The 20,537-nt window shown below is 35.6% G+C and overlaps 1 protein-coding gene across 2 annotated transcripts in view; it reads right to left on the bottom strand.

Annotated features, from left to right (window-relative positions):
* Nucleotides 1-20,537, bottom strand: part of SCLT1 (sodium channel and clathrin linker 1) — a 33,037-nt gene that overhangs the window by 9,091 nt on the left and 3,409 nt on the right. For both annotated transcript variants that reach the window (XR_011337305.1, XM_069855234.1), the window contains exons 4-18: nucleotides 20,247-20,316; nucleotides 19,127-19,182; nucleotides 18,628-18,760; nucleotides 17,749-17,871; nucleotides 16,481-16,546; nucleotides 13,839-13,909; nucleotides 11,576-11,666; nucleotides 11,313-11,404; nucleotides 10,156-10,333; nucleotides 8,858-8,956; nucleotides 7,130-7,201; nucleotides 6,587-6,661; nucleotides 5,942-6,087; nucleotides 4,861-5,053; nucleotides 3,549-3,745 (exon numbers count right to left, since the gene is read on the bottom strand). Coding sequence is in view for 1 of the 2 variants with exons in the window: in XM_069855234.1 (XP_069711335.1) it covers nucleotides 3,549-3,745; nucleotides 4,861-5,053; nucleotides 5,942-6,087; nucleotides 6,587-6,661; nucleotides 7,130-7,201; nucleotides 8,858-8,956; nucleotides 10,156-10,333; nucleotides 11,313-11,404; nucleotides 11,576-11,666; nucleotides 13,839-13,909; nucleotides 16,481-16,546; nucleotides 17,749-17,871; nucleotides 18,628-18,760; nucleotides 19,127-19,182; nucleotides 20,247-20,316 (1,662 nt within the window). In the remaining variant the exon portion in view is untranslated. The remainder of the gene's footprint in view (nucleotides 1-3,548; nucleotides 3,746-4,860; nucleotides 5,054-5,941; nucleotides 6,088-6,586; nucleotides 6,662-7,129; nucleotides 7,202-8,857; nucleotides 8,957-10,155; nucleotides 10,334-11,312; nucleotides 11,405-11,575; nucleotides 11,667-13,838; nucleotides 13,910-16,480; nucleotides 16,547-17,748; nucleotides 17,872-18,627; nucleotides 18,761-19,126; nucleotides 19,183-20,246; nucleotides 20,317-20,537) is intronic.

Consider the following 20,537-nt stretch of genomic DNA (forward strand, 5'->3'; position numbering starts at 1 on the left):
TGCTTTTATATTAACCACCTCCTCAGTATACATGGATATGACTACGTTATGAAGTTCATAACTTCCTGAAAAACATTCACTTATAAAGCACATTACTATGCTGTAAGATCAATAATTCTTATGAAAATCTGCAGTTCTGCCCCATGTCACCAACGCAATCTCTGCATTTGCTCATATATTTACATGAGTCAGACCCATCAAACAGTAACTTCATAAAGTGCCAAGGAATGTCTCAGATTGTCCTCAAAATATACTAAATACCCACGACAAGCTGCTAAGCTTGGAGAACTCTCTCTTTAAATCCAAAAAGGGTACACTGACATCTTAAGTTCAAAGCCCTGCTGCCCAGTCAAGACAAGATGAAGTTTCTAAGGGAGATATTAAGCTTTCCTTACAAGCTCACAGCTTAATTAACTCTCACAAAACCTTCTAAATGTATTTATATAGGAAAGCTGGGTGAGTATTGGCCTTTCACTTGGACTCTGCTGTAAGGCTTGGTGATGTGATTTCCTGCATTAGCCCCAAGAGGACTTTCAAATAGAGCCTCTAATTCAACAGATCCTGTTTACCCAGTATTAGTGTGTTATTTAGTGATCTTGATGGCTTTTCTGCGATAAATGCATTCACTGCAAAATTATTTTGCCTTTTAAATAATCAGCAACTCCAATTCTGTTCACTACAAAGTAAGAAGTGATTCACCATTCTGTACTTGCACTAAAAATACTTACTCAATATGTTACTATAAGATTAAAATAAATATGATAATTATTCATTTATAAAATAAGCAAGGATTTAGAATTAAATTATTATTCCTGTGTAACTCGGGAGCTAATTTTCATACCAACTGCATTCTGCACTACACAGCTAGGTATCTGGTAATACATATAATGTGAAAAATACACCGGTTTTAGATTTTCTAGATAGAATCATAGAATACTTTGGGTTGGAAGGAACCTTAAAGATCGTCCAGCTCCAACCCCCCTGCAATGGGAAGGCCACATCCCACTAGATCAGGCTGCCCAAGGCCCATCCAACCTGGCCTTGAACACCTCCAGGGAGGGGGCAGCCACAAATAATACATGTAAGTTCTGTTAAAACCACTTTTCACCATAATATCAGAGCACCACTGCACAGACTTAATTCTGAAATACCTTATATCAGTTTAAACTACAACTGTCTAGGAAAGACAAACTTGTTTCTATTGCCACTTCCTTATTAGGTAGAGCAAATGTCCGATGAAAACCTCCGCTGCTAGCTTGTATGGTATGTAAAAGCAGCACCTATGAAAACACCTTAAAAAGTAACTGACCCTGCTTTTAGACTTGCTCCAAAATATCTACTGAAGCCACAGAGAATCACATGGACTTAGCGTAGACTATAATTTTTAATAAGAGATGAACATTTCTTCTATTCCACTCATTGGGCAGTATATTCTCTGATACAAGATATTAAATTATTATTCTCCAGATGATGCCATACAGGCAATCTCTCACATAAACAAGGCCATTTTCAGTGGACTATTTTTCATGCAGATTCACAAAGCAGACTTCCTCTCATGTGCATTAGATATTCTCTGTGTCAGCATTTTGCTGCAGATAAAGAAGGTCTAAAGCTTTTGGTCTGCTATAACAATATTTTAACACTTGACATTTCACAGACAACTTTACATGTTTTGTAGGTCTGTGATTTTTTCCCTTCTAATTTGAAGCTGCTGAACTATACCCAGGATCTAATAAGCCTGGATGCTCAACTGTGAGAGATTTTGTTCTTTGCTTTACAGAAACCAAATCACAACAACAACAAACCACAATTTCAAAAGCTAAAATTTACCTTTGCATGGAACACTATAAAGTATTTTTCTTTTCTAGTTACTGCGTTTACAAAAGATGTCAAAAAAGCATTAATAATACCCAGCTAATTACATACAGGGAAGCTTTACCCCTAAAACTGCCAGTGAATAAGCACAGCTCCCAGTATTTTGCAGATGTGCTCAATGCTGTGATGACTTCTGAAAGAAACTTTTTGCCTTTTTAAAGATCTGTTTAGTAATCTTTACAAAACATAGTATATTTTAAGGGAAAATAAACCCAGCCTTTATCTGGACAGATAAGGGATGTAAGCCATAACTGTTTACTTAGGAGAGGTAAAAATGACCAAAGTGAATGCATAGGACATGTTTTTTTCCAGAAAAATGGGCAGAAATGTTATCTCTAATTGGTTTGAGTACGATTTTGAACTACCTGAAAAATTCAGATTGAACTTGTTTATCATAGGTAACAATCCACTACTATTACAAAGAATCCTACACAGTCAGAAAAAGAAGCACTTGAAAAAATGAAAAGCAAATCAGTGAAGCTGCTAGTAGAACAGAAAGGTCATCAAGGAATGTTTTATGAATTCGCTAGCTGGCTAACCAGACTGAGTGAGTGATATGTGTCTCGGCTTGCAATTATCTACAGTTTGGCTGTTACCTGTTAGCCAGACAAGCCCTGCGAGGAAGCTGAGGTGGAGGAAGGAAATACCACAAAAGGAAAGACGCTACACATCCACTGTGCGTACATCAACTCATTTACATTTGAACCCTGTGCAATGTGTCCACACACTGAAAATGAAAACCAAGATGAAGGTAGATGCCATGTCTGCTTATTTCATAAATTGAGCAGTGTGGATTCTTCTCATTTTTTAATGGATGTTAACATCCAAGTAGAAGCAAACACTATAGCAGCATGCATTTAAAGCAAAGATAAGTTTGTAGAATTTCTTTCACACGTAACTTGCAAATGGATAATTTCTCATTTAGCTACTTCCTTCTCTACTCATTCATTTCCAGTAATGCCACTGTCTCCTCTAAACCAGTTGATGTCTGCGTGTACAGGCTCACAGGCACCACAGGTGCTTGTATTCCCCAGCATATTGGAATGATAGGTAACCTGTATCCTTGGCTATTGCGTGAGATGCCCTTGTTATTATGCCCTTTCACAACTGCAAATATTCTTAGCTTCTGTGGGGGAAATAAAAGTATCAGTTAGTTACCCAGCGACCTGTATGAATTAAGAGAAAAGTAAAGTTTACATCATATTTTTACTTAGGGCACTCACATAACTCATTCGTATCCTCATTTATGACAGCAACTGCTCAGAAGAGAACATTAAAGGGGTGTCTCAACAGATTTTTTTCCAGCTTATATCGTAAGTCTGGAGACTCACTCCACAACTGATTTTCCACTGACTGTTCTGAATAGCTATAAACACAGAGGTTTTCACAATCCAAAGCTAAAATTCCCTAAATTGAACATGCTATATCTTGGAGGAAAAAATGAAAAGTAATATATTTAATTTACTATTTGTCATTACAAAACTCATGCACAACAAGAGCTAATTTCACAATGAGCATCAAAAGCTCTCTTCAGAACACTCTTGTTCTGCTGGAAGAACGTCATCTGGTCTGGATGGTTTGCTCGTCATGAGTTTTCATCACAGATCTACTATACCACCACACAGTAACTTAAACTGTAACAGCTTCCAGAAGAGGAACAAAATTGCACTTACTTTAGCTTGCTGATCCTGGCCTCTGTAGTTTCAGTAAGATTTTTTGTTTCTTCTTTCCATCGATTCGTTGCTTTTTGCTGAGCTACTAACAGACGCCTAAGTTCAGCAGTAGACTTTTGACTGGTGTCTTCCATTTCCTTAAGTCGAGCTTCATATCCTCGTTCTTTCACAGCATGCTCATGCTCCATTGTGCTTATCTAGAAAAAATACACATCAGGTGCAATCAAACATCTCCCTCTTTTTTTTTTTTATAACATTTGTGTTACATTTACAAACATTTGCTGAAAGCATGTAACATTCAATAATTAAACTCATAATTTTATGCTCAAAGAGATACATGTTCCCCAAACCAATTTAAGCAAATAGTACAACTGACAATAAAGGATAATGAGCTGTGTATGCTTATTTTTGTAAATAATCTTTATCTTTCTCCTTCGTGTTTTCTCCACGGGAACATGTTTGTTTTATGTAGCTAAAATGTGTTAGGAGTTTCTTAACTGCATATAAAATCCTTGGTACATCAGAGGAAAATGAAAACAAGCAATAAATCTTATCTGTGAATATAACAGAAGCTTGTCTGATTAAAAATGAGACAAAAATCTGGTATATACTTTATGAACACTATCTATCTGTCACAAGTCCCTGATCCTTTGTTTTTAGACTACGTTTGACCAAAGGGTTCAGGAGTTGAAACAAGATTTAACATTTGACTGCTGCCTTTGTCTTGTGCTGCGAAGTGGAAACTGAATTTGAGATGGTCACCATTGGGAACTTGTAAAACCGCTTACTAAAGTCTTCTTCATTGCTGCAGATGTTTACACTCCTGGGTTTAAAAGCAGAGGGGAAAGTACCAGCTTTATATGTTTAGAAAGCACATCAAGGATCATAGCTGTTACTCCCTCCAGATCCAAAGGTAGAATCATAGAATACTTTGGGTTGGAAGGGACCTTAAAGATCATCCAGTTCCACCCCCTGCCATGGGCAGGGACACCTCCCACTAGATCCGGCTGCCCAAGGCCCCATCCAACCTGGCCTTGAACACCTCCAGGGAGGGGGAAGCCACCGCTTCCCTGGGCAACCTGGGCCATGGCCTCACTACTCTTACAGTGAAGGGCAATTTAACTATCAGAGATTGAGTTACCCAATAGATTCTGAGGACTCGCGACGCTGCAACAAAATCACTTTCAAGCGGAAACCAAGAAGCATCACTGAAACTTTCACCCTTAAACTGTCAAGGATTTTCTCTTAGAACTGCTGCCTTATTAAGCAAACATCAGTGTTATGTTAAATTAAAAGAATATCAACCCCATACCTTTATTTTGGCTTTTTGTTGAGCCTCTGTGGCTAGTTTTCTCAAGCCTTCCATTTCTTTTTGCAATTGTTCTTTCTCTTGCTGAAGTTTTAGCCTTTGTTCACTGACAAAGGCACTCTTTTCTCTTTCTGAATCCAGAACACTCTGCAATTTACTGATAAGCTCCTGGCAACGAGATTTCTCTTCCTCAGAGCTGAAAGAGAAGAAAAGTCTGGTTGGAATTCAAGAGTTGTTCAACTACTGCACTAGAAAAAAAACATGTAGATTGGGACAGATCTTTGGTCTGACCCAATACAGCTGCTCCCCTGATTTTTCCTGAAAGTTTGCATCTGCCAATCATGTTTAATGGGCTTGACAGCTAGAATTATGCACAAGTCAACAAAGAATTTTACCAAGATGATGGAATTCATAAAACCAATCTGATACTATAGCAATCTCAATGACAATGTGAAGCAGAAGATTTCCATCTCCAGATTCCCAACTGAGGACTGCTCTGGCAAAGTGACAGGATTTACCATCATCAGAGTACAGAAACGACTGGATCTTCTAGAGAATCCAACACTTTTCATGCTGAAAACTATAACCTGGTCTAAAAATGTGGACTGTATTGTAATTTTTACTATTGTGTTATTGGAACTGCAATAACATCTATTAGCTCTGAATAAGGACCTGAAATTCAATATGCTATGTAAACACCACGTTCTGCCTGTACTAGGAGATACCACACTGTAGGTGAAGATATTAAGTAATAAATTCTGCCTGAATATTTCAGAGAGTAACTTTCTCTACAAATAGTATTTAAAAATGCAGTAAAATTCTAAATAATATACTGCTATTTTTATTTTTTTTGTCAAACAACTGCTTGCAGTTGTCATCTTGTAAAGAAAATCTTCCCTTCTACGGCGTGCTACCCCTTTTAGTTCTTTTATAGTGATTCATAATTGCCTTTGCTTCAGCATTATGGTATCTTGATACTGGTTAAAAAGATGTGACAAAAGCCTAATACATAATCAACAATTTAATTAGTCAGAAATAATTTCCATAGTTTTCCATTCCGACTTCTGTAACGTCCGTTACTTACTTCATTTCCAGCTGTTTCAGTTTATTTTGTGTTGTCTGTAGACTTAGCTGCAGGTCACCTTTCATACTTTCTGCAAATAAATATTTCTGATGCAGTTGCTCTAGTTTTCTATTGTTAGATTCATGTCCTCTGTCTTCCCTGTAGACCTGAAGAATAAACTTACATGTAAAATCATTTTTACCTTGCCCTGGTGACTAGCAGCATAGTACTGGCAAGTAGGTTACTCCTTATTGCGCCCTATTTTCCAGTAATTTAAATCAAAACTGGATTTCTATCATTGTTGCTGCTACTTGGAAAAAAAACTTATCAAGGATCTGGCACTCATTTAGTTTTCTGAACACTGAACTTAAGTTTAACTGGATTATGTACCATTATCCTGTCAGATTATGTTAAACACCTCTCCACCTACTTTTCACACTTTTTGAAGGACTCTCTTTCAGTTTGTTATTACAGCTTTAAAACACTTGCTGGATTGGGAAAAAAATCCCAACATTCAAATAATTATATGAAAATTTACAATTAAGAAAATTTACTAAAAAAAAAAAAAAATAGGGAGGGAACCCTATGAGAAATGGGAAAAATTAACCTATCTTCTTCTGAAAAGAGTTCTTAAACGTGATGTGAAAATGCATGCAATTGCCTTACCTTTTCAAGTTCTTCTTCCACTGCTTTCTTTTCTCTAATGGCTCGTTCAAGTTGGCTCTGCTTTTCTCCACATTCCTATTTTAAAAAGTATTGTTTAAATAAATCTAGTAAAAAAATAACTCAAAACAAAAATTCAAGAAGTGCCTAAACCAAAGAGCAGCCACTGTATAAGTAATTCTTGCTGCTGCTATGTACGCCTTTGAATATATTTACCTGCTCATTATTTTCTCTATAGGATGAGGCTTGCTTACTATACAGACTAAGACAGGTAAATTGAAATTTATAAATAAGTGCATATGCACTGAGTTCTGAGCTCTTTTTAGTCTCCAACATAATTTGTTTCACGTTCCTGGTTCATTTAAGAATACGATGATTGTGATGCACAGACTTTGTCTTAGCATACATTCCCAACTTTCATATACATTTCCACATACCCAACTACAGATGTTCAATACTCAGCTTTCCATGCTGTAAGTATCCCTGAGAGAAACAGGGACATTTAAGAAAATCTATCAAAACTACTTCCATCAGTCAGCACCATACCATCTGAAGGGCTGAAAGTTCTTCCGTTAGTCGAGAAATCTGCACATTGTATTGCTTCTTTGCAGAGTCTACCTGTGATCAAAACCAAAGTAAAACTAAAAAATGAATCCCATAAACTATTTTTCCATCCTGCTTTTTTGTACGTAGTCTATATATGGTGCACATATATAAATACGGAAATATATAGGACTACAATAACTGACAAATCTTACTACACAGATGTCAGAAAAAATGTTTATTATCAATCCATTCTACTATATCTAAGAGTGTTTAGAAAAAAAAAACAGAAAGGAAGATATCACAAGGCCTTATGAAAAGAACAACAAGACTATCATGAAAGCTGCTGTCCTTGAGGTGCAAGATATTGAAAATTTGTGTAATAGATATTTTTAGATCACATAACAAAAGATGTATTTGTTAATACCTGGGAAAACATGACATATCAGTTTAAAATTTTATTTTTTATGCTTTTGATAGATTCACTTTTACTGTGATAATTCCAAAATAAGAAATAAGGACATTTTGAAACTGGTTATTAAATCACTGTCACAGCTATAGAGTGCTTACCCTAGTCGCACTTCAGCTCTTACACCTTCTCCAAATCATGTATGACATTAAATATCACAGTTTGAAGTAATCCAAACAATTTTTGTGATTCTTTCAGGTAACCACCAAACAGAAGACATAAACCATCTTTATCTGATATTAAAGGCTCTGAAAATTTAGACAGCATATTCCTGAAACCTCTCCAAATGAAAGGACTGGCAAGAAAAAGAATCCTTTCATCCCTCTAAGGTATGTATGCACATTGTGTCATAGTGAAGAAAGTAAACAAAGGCAAAATCAACTACACCACTGAAAACTTAAAAGCGAGACAATTGCTTTACGCTCTTGTCCACCTGCAACAGAAGACACTGCCAAAAGATGCCTGTAACAAGCTTTTTTTTCCTCTGGAGTTTGCCTTAAAATAAAGCAAGTCTCTTTTGACATGCAGGGAACTACTGAGAACCTCCAGGTAGATTAGTTGATGCTTTAACTGGAGATGGGACACAATATGGAGAAAACTAATTTTGTGACTCGTCTCTTATCAGGAGAGCTTCAATTTTTCATCTGCTTTTAACAACAGGAACAAAAACCATAAAGAGACTACAACTTTTTTTTTAGTCATTTCTCTACCAAACTGTGATTTCCAAGTGTGCTGTGATATTGAGGTTTTGTTTGTTTGCTGTACTTGATACACTTGCCTAAATAGGGAACTATTTTTTAAGTACTGAGATGCCAAAAAAAGGATAGTGTAATTTTCAACAGGTCCTATCATCTGAACCTATATAGTAAGACTCATTCAGCAACTTCCACGACGACGAGGCCATGCATGAGAAATTAAATACCTTGACACCACTACAACACTCAGTCTGTTGACTGAACATAATCTCTGAAATCAAAGTGCCGTTTCTTATACGTTCACAGTACAGCAATCTCTATAACAGTGTCTGCACAGACACCAACAGTTTTGGTTCCTGAGAGATTTAAGAATATCATTTAGTGGGGAAGAAAATACGTGTAGGTAACAAAGCTTAAGAGTACAGTACTGTCAGCAGGCTGCCTTGCTACCTGTATTATCAAAACCCCTATAACAAAACTGCTCGTGATGACCATGCACCATCAATAGCTTTTCACACTGAGGAAAACAAAAAAAACTTCCCATTCTTTCTAAACATAACAACTTACTGCCTTTCTAATTCTTGCAGTGATATCTTCTGCAAGTTGAGACATTTCTTCTTTCATTTTTTTAATTTCCTCTTCCTTTTGTTTCTCCCCAAACAGTGCCTAGAAGAAAACAACAATTTGAAATACTATCGATAATATTTCATATCATAGCATCTAGAACTGAGAGAAGAAACCACTCAATCACTGCTCAAAACCCCTTCTTTCCTTTCAGTCTGGGAGTAGCTGATGAGAATGACTTAATAAGAAAAAGGAACTGACAAGCCCAAAGGTGCCCATCAAGAGGTGGAGAACGTAAAACTTCATTTTTCACCCCATTCTTGACCATTCCAACAGGTAAAGGGCACTGTAGAAGATCAGTTCATAAAGCAACTGAGATGCAGAAAGTTATGAGGAAATTACAGAAGAAAGAAAGCCACCAAAAGGCTTTCCTAAACGACTATAAATATATGGGAAGAAAGACTACATGATGAAAACATTAATTTTCTTTTATATAACAAGAATAATAGCAGAAGTTTAATCGTAGTAAAGACCAGAACCCTAATCTTTTCCACTATTTCAATCTATTCTGTAGGCCAGAAGGTAGCAGATCTCTTTAGAAATGTTAGTCCCCTTTTCTGTCAGAAAAAAGGAGGCATCTTTATTTTTAACTCTCATTCTGAACATTCTATTTGTTGGATTGAATACCACTGAGGCCTGCATGAAGATATCCTTAAGAGAGACAACCACAGCATCTCCTAAATCAGTTTTTTGACTGGTAAGACTAAGTTCAGCACCCAATATGACATATTGGAATTTCTTCAGCCATTTTATAATACACCAATAAGCACCTTTGCAACTTTTTCCTGACTGCAGACTTCACTCACACATTACTCAAGTCACTTCTCCAAATGTCCTCTGAATAATTAAGATCTGAACACAGAACTCGCTCTCTCTTGGTCACATACATCCACCATATAACAAAAAAGTCCCTTTAGTTTTAGCTGTTGTTTCCTAACCATCAATAAGTTTTAAATTTGTAACAGGACTTCGTTTTTATTCTGATAGCCCAATTTATTTCTAAGTATTTGATAAGAAATTCTGTCAAAGATTCTTGAAAATTCAGTATTACCACTTCGATTACCTTGATCCAGGCTTTGAAATTTGCACTGTATGAGAAGTCTATGTAATGAAGGGTCATATCACAGTTTGCTATCTTACTCATTACTCATTTTAGTACGACAGATATCTTCGGGCACTTCACAATTGCAAGTGATGGAAGCATTCTAATATCTAAGAAATATCTTCATTGACAGCCTTACCTGACTTTTTTGCAGGTTAGCTTCTTCTAAGAGCTGTACGCAATCTTGGACTTTTGCAACAGCATCATACTTCTCCCTTTCTAGATTAGCACACTTTGTCTGAAGCTCTCCGATTTGTTTCTCCAGGGCTGTTCTTTCTGTTCTCAGCTGTTCAGCGTCTTGGACAGTAACACGTAATCTACAAAATAGTAATAATTGTACTCATTTAACAATAAAATGCTTAATTAAGACATAATCCTTTCAAACTAAACAAATACGAAGTGTTGATTCATAAGTTGTCGAAATGGCATTCCTGGTTTCCGGCTTGGTTTTGGACAGAGTCTTTGTGTTTAATATTCATGAAGTCCTATAAAGAAACAGAACTAAAGGAGTTAACTCGGATATCTAATCTCAGAAGATCCTTACAAGAATGTTGCTATCCTGGGATACATCACTGAAAATGTTCTATATTAAAACAGAATAGAACAGCCCCAGAAGGAATAAAGTTTTCCTCTGTGAAGGAAATGGAATAATTGGATGTGGGCAATGAAGTTGCAGCTATACCATTAGAGCAAGAAAACCACCAATAATTTTAACAGGTCAGAAATCCTTATTGTTTAATTACGATTGTCAGAATTGGCAGGCACAAGAAAGGGCAGGAGAGTCTCAGAGGCATCCTCAAAAATGCCTCAGAAAGTTCCACAAGTGCAGCTGCTTCAATGAAGTGCACGGTTCTAAATGTCCATAGTGAGCACTTTGGAAACACAAGCGCTGTTTAACAGAGAAAGAAAAATCTGTATTCACCTCAAACTCAGCCAGTTTACATGAACATTTCCAAATTTCAGTGTGAATATTTTTCTTTAAAATCACCACCTAAAGCTAACAAGTTCAGAAACTAGAATTTATGCACTAGGATAAAAAAATATATGCCTCCTTTTTTTGTTCCACTGCATTCAATAAAATCAGACAGTCTGTTGGATAATTTTAAATACATTGAAATCAGAAGCTGTTTCAAAGGTTACAGAATAGCACAAATAAGATAGAGAGCAGCCAAGCATACAATATCTGTATTTTGAGAAAACAGAATCGCTTAGAAACACAAACTCAGACACTAAAAAAAAATGCATTTTATCTAACTTGCAGGAATCCTGTATTGACAGCCAATGTGTTTTCTTTACCTTGCTTCTAATTGTTTTATACTTGACTGTGTTTGCTGCAAACGTTTGTCAGATGCTGTTTCTCTTTGCTGGGCAGATTTCATGTCTTCTTCCTAGAAAAAAAAAAATATATATATTATCCAGACATCACCTACGCTTCTCTGAACAAAAAACAGCTATACAACATAAAACAAGAAACAGAAAAATCTTGTGATATAGTCAGCATTCAGGTAACTGACAAGCAATTAAGTTGCAATGGAAAATTATTCCTTTCTCTAGAGTACCTTTCTCTCCAGTTGGCCTCGAAGTTTCTCTGTCAACTTGGTCATTTCATCCATCTTAGCATTTGCTGTCCGTGCCTCTATTTTGGCTTGCCTGTATAAAGAAAAGAGTCTATGAATTACATTTCCATTATTATAGGGAAAGGAAAAAAAAACAAGACTCCATTATAACTTAGTTGAAATAGCTGTGAAGGGCAGTCAGATTTCCTGCAGGGCAGAACAGGTTTCCTCCTCCTTCTCCTTCTTACTATGCGGCAAAATTCACTAAAGAATCATTCTGTGAAAATTACTTCTTAAATTCAGCTTACGAAGAAGGTGCATGTGTTGATTAAATATTTGGGAGGAATAGGCAATCAAAACTTTAAGTGATTCAATAACTTGGATATAATTGGCCATAGATACTTAAACAGAGACGTCTTTTCCAGAATTAGATTTCACTTTTTAAAGTAACTTGACTAAGAATTAAGAAAAGAAAATCATTAACCACTTCTGAAGAATTTAACTGAAGTGCTTTGTAATCTGAAGAGGTGTTGATGAGCTGAAACAGAATAAGGAAAAAAAAAAAAGACTAGTTAATGAATCAGATTTTTCCTCAGTAGAAAAGCTTATTGAAATGAGCAACCCTTCAGCTCCTCTGACTTGGGAACAGAAAGACATTGAATCCTTCACCTGGGGTGTAACCCAATTATTCAGGCTGCACATTAGGCTAAATTTGAAGATCAATGATTGAATGTGTGATAATATAAAAAAGAGCAAATGTATTAGAAAATGTATTAGAAAATTAGCTAATGCAAACTTGAGCACTAATGGACATGAAAGAAGCTGGAAAATATTTAACACTGTTAATATTTAATAGTGTTAAGATCAACTTCAAGCAAAAATTAATTATAGAAATAATAATTTTGTCCTAATAGCAAAAAAGACGAGATATTATACCTGTATGAAAAACTGAAGCAAAGTATAAATAATTCCATTAATTCCACAGCAGATAACTAATTTCAACTTAATTAATCAGAAGAGCTAATTATGTTATTACTTCTCCAAAAAGCAAAACCAAAGGTAAAAACATTATACAGACACACGGACCTCATTGCAAGTCCAAACCTTTGATCTTGCTCCATCCGAATCGTGCATTTTTCTCCACAAAAAGTATCATTAAGTTTATATTAATGGTCTCCCCAAAAATATTTGAAAATATTTAAAATGTCCTATAAAACAAAATAAAAACTCACAATGCGTTCAGTCAACCTAGGTTTCTAAATAACAGTATTGCTTGCAAAACCTGCATACAAAATGAAGTACATGAATAAACACACAGTGACATCTTCAACTGTTTACATAAAAATGGTTATTATTTTTACCATTTTTGGGGGTTGCTTTCTTTAAAATCAAAAGCTAAACCTAACTAAAGCATGGTAGAGGTCCAACCACATTAAATATTTTAATTACAGTATCAAACGGAATTACTATTGCTAAAATCAAAGGAAAAATTAATAATTAAGCCAAAATTTAAGTATATTGTAAGTACATTAAGCTTGTAAACTTATTGCACTAAAATTCAAATGAAAAGATTATTTAAAACCTTAGGTCACGCTGTAAAAAAATATTCTGGTTGATAATGAATCCATTTCCTTTATATGTCAGTGCACAAATCCAATTTACTGAAATTAAATTCTAGTTCGACTTTAACCATCACTAATTAAAAGAATTAGCAGAGTAAAAAACAGACTATGGCTGTAAATACTAATAACCGCAAAACTGTGTTGCAGGTATTTTTCTCACGGTCCTTGACATACTTCAGGAATATAATTAATGCTTCTCTTACCTCTTGCTTCCTACAGTTTAGAGCTCTTTATTGAGAAACATTGAATGCAAATGTTATTAAAAACATAAAAACTTAAAACTACTCTAAAGAATCAAATTTCAGAACAGTAACGAGTAATTGTGTAACTTAAGCAAATCTTATTCTAATGAAAAATCATCTTTAGAGTCAATTTTGTTGTGATGCTGACGATTGTTTCCTTTTAATGAGAAGGTCAAATGTTGACTATTTCAGGAAATAGTTGAACCAAAGAACACTAACTGGAAATATTTTACCTAACACTAAGAATGCACACATCTGTCAACAAACAAGAGGCAGTAACTGAAACCATTTTATCTATCGCTACCAAGATGGCGTGCAGTATAAACAAGGCCCATGACACAGCAGCATGTTAGAAAAAGCTATGGAAAAGACATTTAATATTTTAAATTGCCAGGCTTATACCTCAGTTGTTTTTGTAGCTGCTCTAGTTCCACATTCTGTTCTGTTACAGTCTTCAGAAACTGTTGATTGCTCTGCAAAATAAACAGATATGGAACATGTGCCTTATCACACTGAAAATGTTATATATTCAGGATCATTACAGGCTACTCTACAGAACATAACACCGTAAAAATAGCGAATAAGGTCTATTTTACACTGCAGCTTGTCTCCAAGTGCCAAGGTTTAGGCGGAGTATTTTAGAAAGGCAAATGCAGAGTGATGTTACCCTAATCCTCCTCTTCTTTTCCCTGGTTTAGTAGTATAAGGACTTAACGAGATGAGAATTTTAACAGCTCTGACCTACCATGTGCACTCCCATCTACTTCAGGGGTCCAGCATACTTCATCACAGCACATGTTGCTGGAAATAATTCCTTTGTTTTAGAGAAAACATTGAGCAACTGCTCCTCTTTATTTTCTCTATGCCAGCGATAGTGCTGGAAGTGTCATTCTCCTTCAACTGTATTCTCATTTGAGAATCATTTCCTATTTTTGTTACCCTACTATTCTTTTCTAGATCTTACATGCCTCTATATCATACAATGAGATATTAGAGATGACTGCAACCGCAGGCAGCATACTGTGGACTTGGGCACAATGTATTCCTTTCCCCCTGTATCCTAATAATTGCTAACCTTCTTATTGCTTTTTTGACTGTTGCTGACAATTGTTTTCACACTTCCTACTTCTACAATACCTGTTGTGATTGGTAACAGTTAATTTCAAGACCATCACAGAGTACTCAACATGAAGGCTCCCTCTTGTCCACAGGCATGATTTTGCTTTTGTTAATGAAATGTCAGATGAAATTCACCAAGATATTCAACATCCTGAGATCTTTCTGCACATCTCCATGGTCTAGTTTCAACAACCCTAAACAGTTTAACATCAGGAGTGAACACTGCTGCCTCAATACTATATCTTATTTCCAGAACACGTATAAATATGCCAAACAACTATAACGAGAGCACATCTAGGCAACACAGCTGTTCCGCCACAATAAAAATCCTGACTAATTACTCTCTCTTCACTTTGCATTTTTCATTTTGTTAGTTCAAGAAAGAGTGTGCTTCTTTACCCCATGACATCTTTATGCCTTTGGTAATACACTTTGCAAAATGTCTTTTGGGCAATGCAAATGAATGTTTTATTTCTATCTTAAATGTCATCTGTGTCAGCCCTTGCAAAGAGTTCACATATTTAACTGCCTTCTCTCCACATCACCTCTTTCCAGTCTTACAATTTTAAATGCTCAGTGATTCTGTTTTGACGTATATAATACTTATTTGCTTGTAACAGCAGATCAAACAGCCTGTAACTTTCAAATCATTAGCAAAACTACTTTTAAGCTCATCATTGTATTTGCTTGAGATTGTTTTCAAGCAGCAACTCTCCATTAACTTTCAAGCATTTATTTTTGGAGAATATTTAATTCCAAGACCATCACTGACTACGTAAGGCAAAAGTTCCTCCTAGAGTGCATTATTTTGCTTTTATTAATACTAACAAAATAGCTTGCAAACCTGACAACTACTTGCAAGATACAATTCTGTAGTAACCTGCAGTACACTACTCAACATTGGTATGGACTCTGTTGGAGTATTGTACTGTTTCCACCACAACAGTTTAAAAACTATGGCACAACTGGAAAGAATTTAAAGCTGATCAAGAAGAAGGATTAGACATCTTAAAAACAGTAGTCAAAGAACAGAACAGAAAAGGCAAGGAAAGGGAAAAAAAAAGATGGCAATATAGAAGTTTTCAGTAAGATGCACCATGACAAAGAACGTAGCAATCCTTCCTTCATGCCTACATTTCACACCAAAAGAACTGGCTTGTATTTGACAACAGCTCAGATGTGACAAAAAGTGGTTCCAGTGATAAAGATAAAAGAGAGTAGACCACCTAGAGCAGTTTAGGAGTCTTTTCACATTGCCCAGTATCCCAGACAAATATTAATCAAAAATCATACAGGAATCACGTCTTTCAGAGGAGAACCTGCTCAGCCAAAAACTTCACCATGCCTTTCACCTCAATTTTTCTATCATGTTAAAATTGTTGTTCAGTCCTGGAAGTCTTGGCTAAAGCTTAGAGACTAAAGTCCCTCAGTCTAAGGATATGGAAGAAGCATTAGACAATGATTAGAGCTCATAAAAATCCCTGTCAACAACAGATACTGAAGACAGTAGTGTGAAACTACGAATCAATAAACACGTGGCAGAGCAGCAGAGCTGGCCTATGTAAGAGGTCATCACTTGATTAAGTTTTTCCTTTGTGAAGATGGTTGACTGAAGTGACTGAAGTACACTGGCCACATCATGAAATTCTGAGGCTAAGCTTACCACTGACTTCTTGAAGAAAGAGCTCACATAATATCATTAAGAGCTAATCTCTCAGCCATCCTGAGCTGGTATTTGAAGTTAAGAACAAAGCCATTACTACCTGATTTCTGAACGGTCTTTAGAGAAGTTTGAAAATCTGAGCGGCACAAGATCTTTTCCAACCAGGTATGCAGGAAGGACTTGTTGCTTTTCATTTATACTTCTAGGCCCTAGCAGGAAAAAATCATAATTTACTAATTATTATTCAGAAAATTTTACTTACCAACTCTATTTTCTCTTTGGCTATATGCAGTTGCCGAGTCAACTGCTGAAAGCCAGTCAGTTGATCCTAAAATGAGAATTTAGAGCTTCTTACAATCATTATTATCTTAAAGAGCATATAATTACAGAGTTTCACAGTCAAATGAAAACATTTTCCAAAAAATGTATACATCGCAGGAAATTCTATATGCCTTTGTAGATTTTAATTAGATTGCTTTTAGTTGTTGACCTAGTAATCTGGCAAACTAGATTTACTAATGAAAAATATATCTGAATTTCACTCAATTACAAATTGCCCCCTTCCAAAACTTATACACACTTACTATAAAACTATGGAAGCCTACATACGTAGTGAAGAGCCATACAGACTAAGATGCTACTAGAAGGATTTTTGCTAAGCACAGTAGCAGACATGTACCTCTTAATTAAAAAATACCTGCATGGACACATCTAATTTGCTCTTCACCCTATAGGACATCTCGCATCCATACAAAAAACTTGTCAAGTCAGCGCAAGTTCCTGAACGAGAACTCTGTTGTCCTAGGGAAACTAGCATAACACAAGAAAAATCACCTGCAGCATGCCAAGTGTCTTCAGGGCATGGAGGGGACTCAAGTCCCTGTGCTGGAATATCTACCAGTCGTGGAGTGTGTAACGGCCTTAATATCAAGTATATGCCAGAAACTTATTCCAACAACTCCCTTATTTATTATGTCCTATTCTTTCAACAATATCCTGCATTAGGATACTGATGAACTTGATTTTTATCTGTTCACACACGCCCCTCTATGGAATGACAACAAGAAATGGAGACTGCTTTTTCCACTATCCCACTGTGACCTTACAGATGAAAATCAGGATTCAAACACAGGAGAAAACATGAAACTTTTCCACCTTAAAATTCAGAAATTTCTAGCAGCTTTTTCAGATGTCCAACTCTACTTGAAGGCTTCTAACCATGCAGTTCAAGCATATGATTATTTATACACACGTGCTTATCTTGTGCATATATGTATACATGCTGACTGTGGCAGCAATCCCCAAGTTCCTGCCCACACATTTGAAATAAAGAACTTTTCCAGTTATAACAGTGCATTTAGCCGATGAATTGGTGACCTATCTGACCACTCAACTTTAGATGACTACTATGAAAATAATGAATAGTACTGGTAGAAACCCCGCACTTTCAGTTTGATTACACACAGACCCAGAATCTCAACAGTATAGAAAGACATGCAAAAAATTAACAAGAAGATAAATGCAAATTACTTTCTGCTTTTGCCTTTCAGCCACGTGAATCTGTGTTTCAGTCATGCGTTCTTGGTATTGCTGCTGGAGTCGATCATGCTCCTGTAACACAGTCTGCCAGAGCTCTATGGCTTGTTCTTTTTCCTAAGTGACAGAACAATGACTTGTATAAAATGTTCCATTACAGCACATTTACCTTCATCTGTAATTCTCTAAAAAGAGAAGATTTAACTACTATTTTGAAGAAATGCCATTTTCTGTACTTTTCTTTGCACACATTACAGCTACGCAGACAAAATGCCAAATTCATATGCAGGAAAACAGAACCTTACGAGTTCAAATTCCACCTACAAGTTTTCTAGATTTGTTTTCATAGCTCAAACTTTTACAGGTATTTACTGTAGGCCTACAGTGAATATAATATTCAAAATTAATCATACACAACAGGAATGATACACCACTGTAGTAACCTCAAAAATGTTTCCTTATCTCTTCAGATTTAAATATTTTCTATACCCCACAAATACTTGCCTCCTTATATCACATTAAAATGTTTTTGATTAAAATGACAAACTACTACAAAAACTTGAATTTAACAAGGTATTTAATCAATTTCCTGGTCAGGAACTCAATATAAAGATCAAGTTGATTAGGTAAAATTACAGGCAAAAATTAATATTAAAAACTTCTCATACAAATTTAGGAGACAACTTCCTTCAGGTTTTTAATTTGAAAGTATAAGTACTTGTTACTTCAGCTACAGGAAGTCAAGAGGCCATCAAAATCATCTTGGGGAACTCTGATCAAATGAATTCTGAATGAAGAAATAAACTAGCTTTCCCTTATATGCCAAGACACAACAAGCAAAATAAAATAGTAGAAATATTTCATCTCACACACTTGATTTGCCAGTTGTAGTTGTTCCTGAAGGTTTCTCACTATTTGTTCATCTGCAGGAATATCAGTTCCCAGAGGCACGAAAGGAAGAGCTTCCAATTGATTCTTAAGACCCTCCTTCAACTCTGCATGCAGCCTGAAATTCAAAGAACTAAGTTCAGCAAAGTATTTATTTAAAAGGACTTTAACAACTGAAGTGTATTGTACCTTCAGTGTGTATATACTGTTTACTTCAACCCACATTTAGATCTATTAGGTTACGTTCTATAAACACAGTACAGTTTAAGATAGTTTATTATCAAGTTCTTTTACATGTATCGTTAAACCTCCTAAGCCGATTGCCGTAATTTGTATTTAAGACCTTACAGGTGCTAACATTAAAGTCACGAGTACGAGAGCTTCAATTATTAAATAAATTCAGAAGATTTAAATGTCCCACAAAAAAAACCTTTTAAGGTTTAAAGAAGAACAGCAGTAGTAACAGAGTAGCACAATAATTCACCTCTCATTTTCCTCGGTGACTTGTTCAAATTTTAGTCTCATCTCGCTCATTTGTGCCTAACAAAAAAAAAAAAAAAAGGCAGTCATTTAAGTGCCATAAACTTCAGAAATTCTTTTAATTCTGGTATTGCAAAAGATGGACAATTTACTTCAGTGTGACACAGTAAATAAAAGTCACTTTCTTCTTTAAGAAAAGTCACAGGATGCCACTTGTGTATAACAGGACTTTGTAGCTCTTAAATTTAACCATTCAGAAGTTATTATGAACATTATGACCTTTTGGAGTTCTAATAGCTCTTACAGATTGATTCTTAATTAACTCAGGTTCTTTTAGGGATACAGTGGCTGCTTCTCATCTTTTATGGAATAAGCATTTGAGATAAGACTTCACAGATTAAGTGAGGAGAAACTTCAGTTACAAGAGTCAAACGGATTGTTTTGTTATAAAAATATTTATAAAACCAGAGTCCTTCTATTGCTTTCTGAAATCGGCCAAGGTTGAAGACTCTAGTCACAGAATCTTTATGATGGACAGATCATACAAATTAAGTGCATTAAACCAAACACAGAGTATAACACATGCATATAGATAAAAAGTAAAAATTGCCTTCCGTATAACACAGGTTTTAATTAAACATATCACTTTGCTTTTTGGTCATCATATGAAGCATTAAAGCATTTCATTTTTTTGTGGTTGAAAGGAGGAGAGTTCCCCTTCACCTAATAAACATTTAAAGAAATATTCTATCTGAAAAATTATTAAGAATGAAAAAGGCTGGGCGTATCTACACTTGTAAAACTGAGCTGGACTACACAGCCAAAATCAGATCTGTAAGGAAAGGTGGAAACAGCTGCCTCATCTCAATGTTACCTTGGAAAGCAGCTGCAACCACATCAGAACATCTAGCTCAGAACATCACTACCTCTCAAACACACAGTAATCTGTGCAATTTGGACAGTCTCCCAGCCTTCTCATAGAAAGGTTCATCCATTTGAGGCAGACTGCAGTCCATCAAGTTCATGAAGTATGGCACAGCCGTACTTACCTTTACTGACAAAAAACCAACAGCCTAGGTAAAATACTAAGAATGTATCCCCTGAAAAGTTAGGAACATCCATACCTGATAAAGCTGCAGCTGTTTTCTCATTTCTTCCAAGTGTTTATCATACTCTGTGATTAGAGTTGATATGCTAAAAAGTTAAAATAACATGGTTAGAATTTATTCTGTAAAAGCTGCAACACTGTTCTGATAACTAGTTAGTTTTACAGAATTTTTAATCTAGACAACAGAGCAAGTCACTTTTCTTTATTTCCAAGCTTGACATATACCAGAATTAAACTAATAAATTTAATTGCTACTTTTAAAGTAGGATAGTTATAAGCAGATTTCCCGTAAAACAGAACTAGAACT

The sequence above is a fragment of the Phaenicophaeus curvirostris genome, chromosome 4 (genome assembly GCF_032191515.1).
Source record: "Phaenicophaeus curvirostris isolate KB17595 chromosome 4, BPBGC_Pcur_1.0, whole genome shotgun sequence".
In the NCBI taxonomy this organism is placed as follows: Eukaryota; Metazoa; Chordata; class Aves; order Cuculiformes; family Cuculidae; genus Phaenicophaeus; species Phaenicophaeus curvirostris.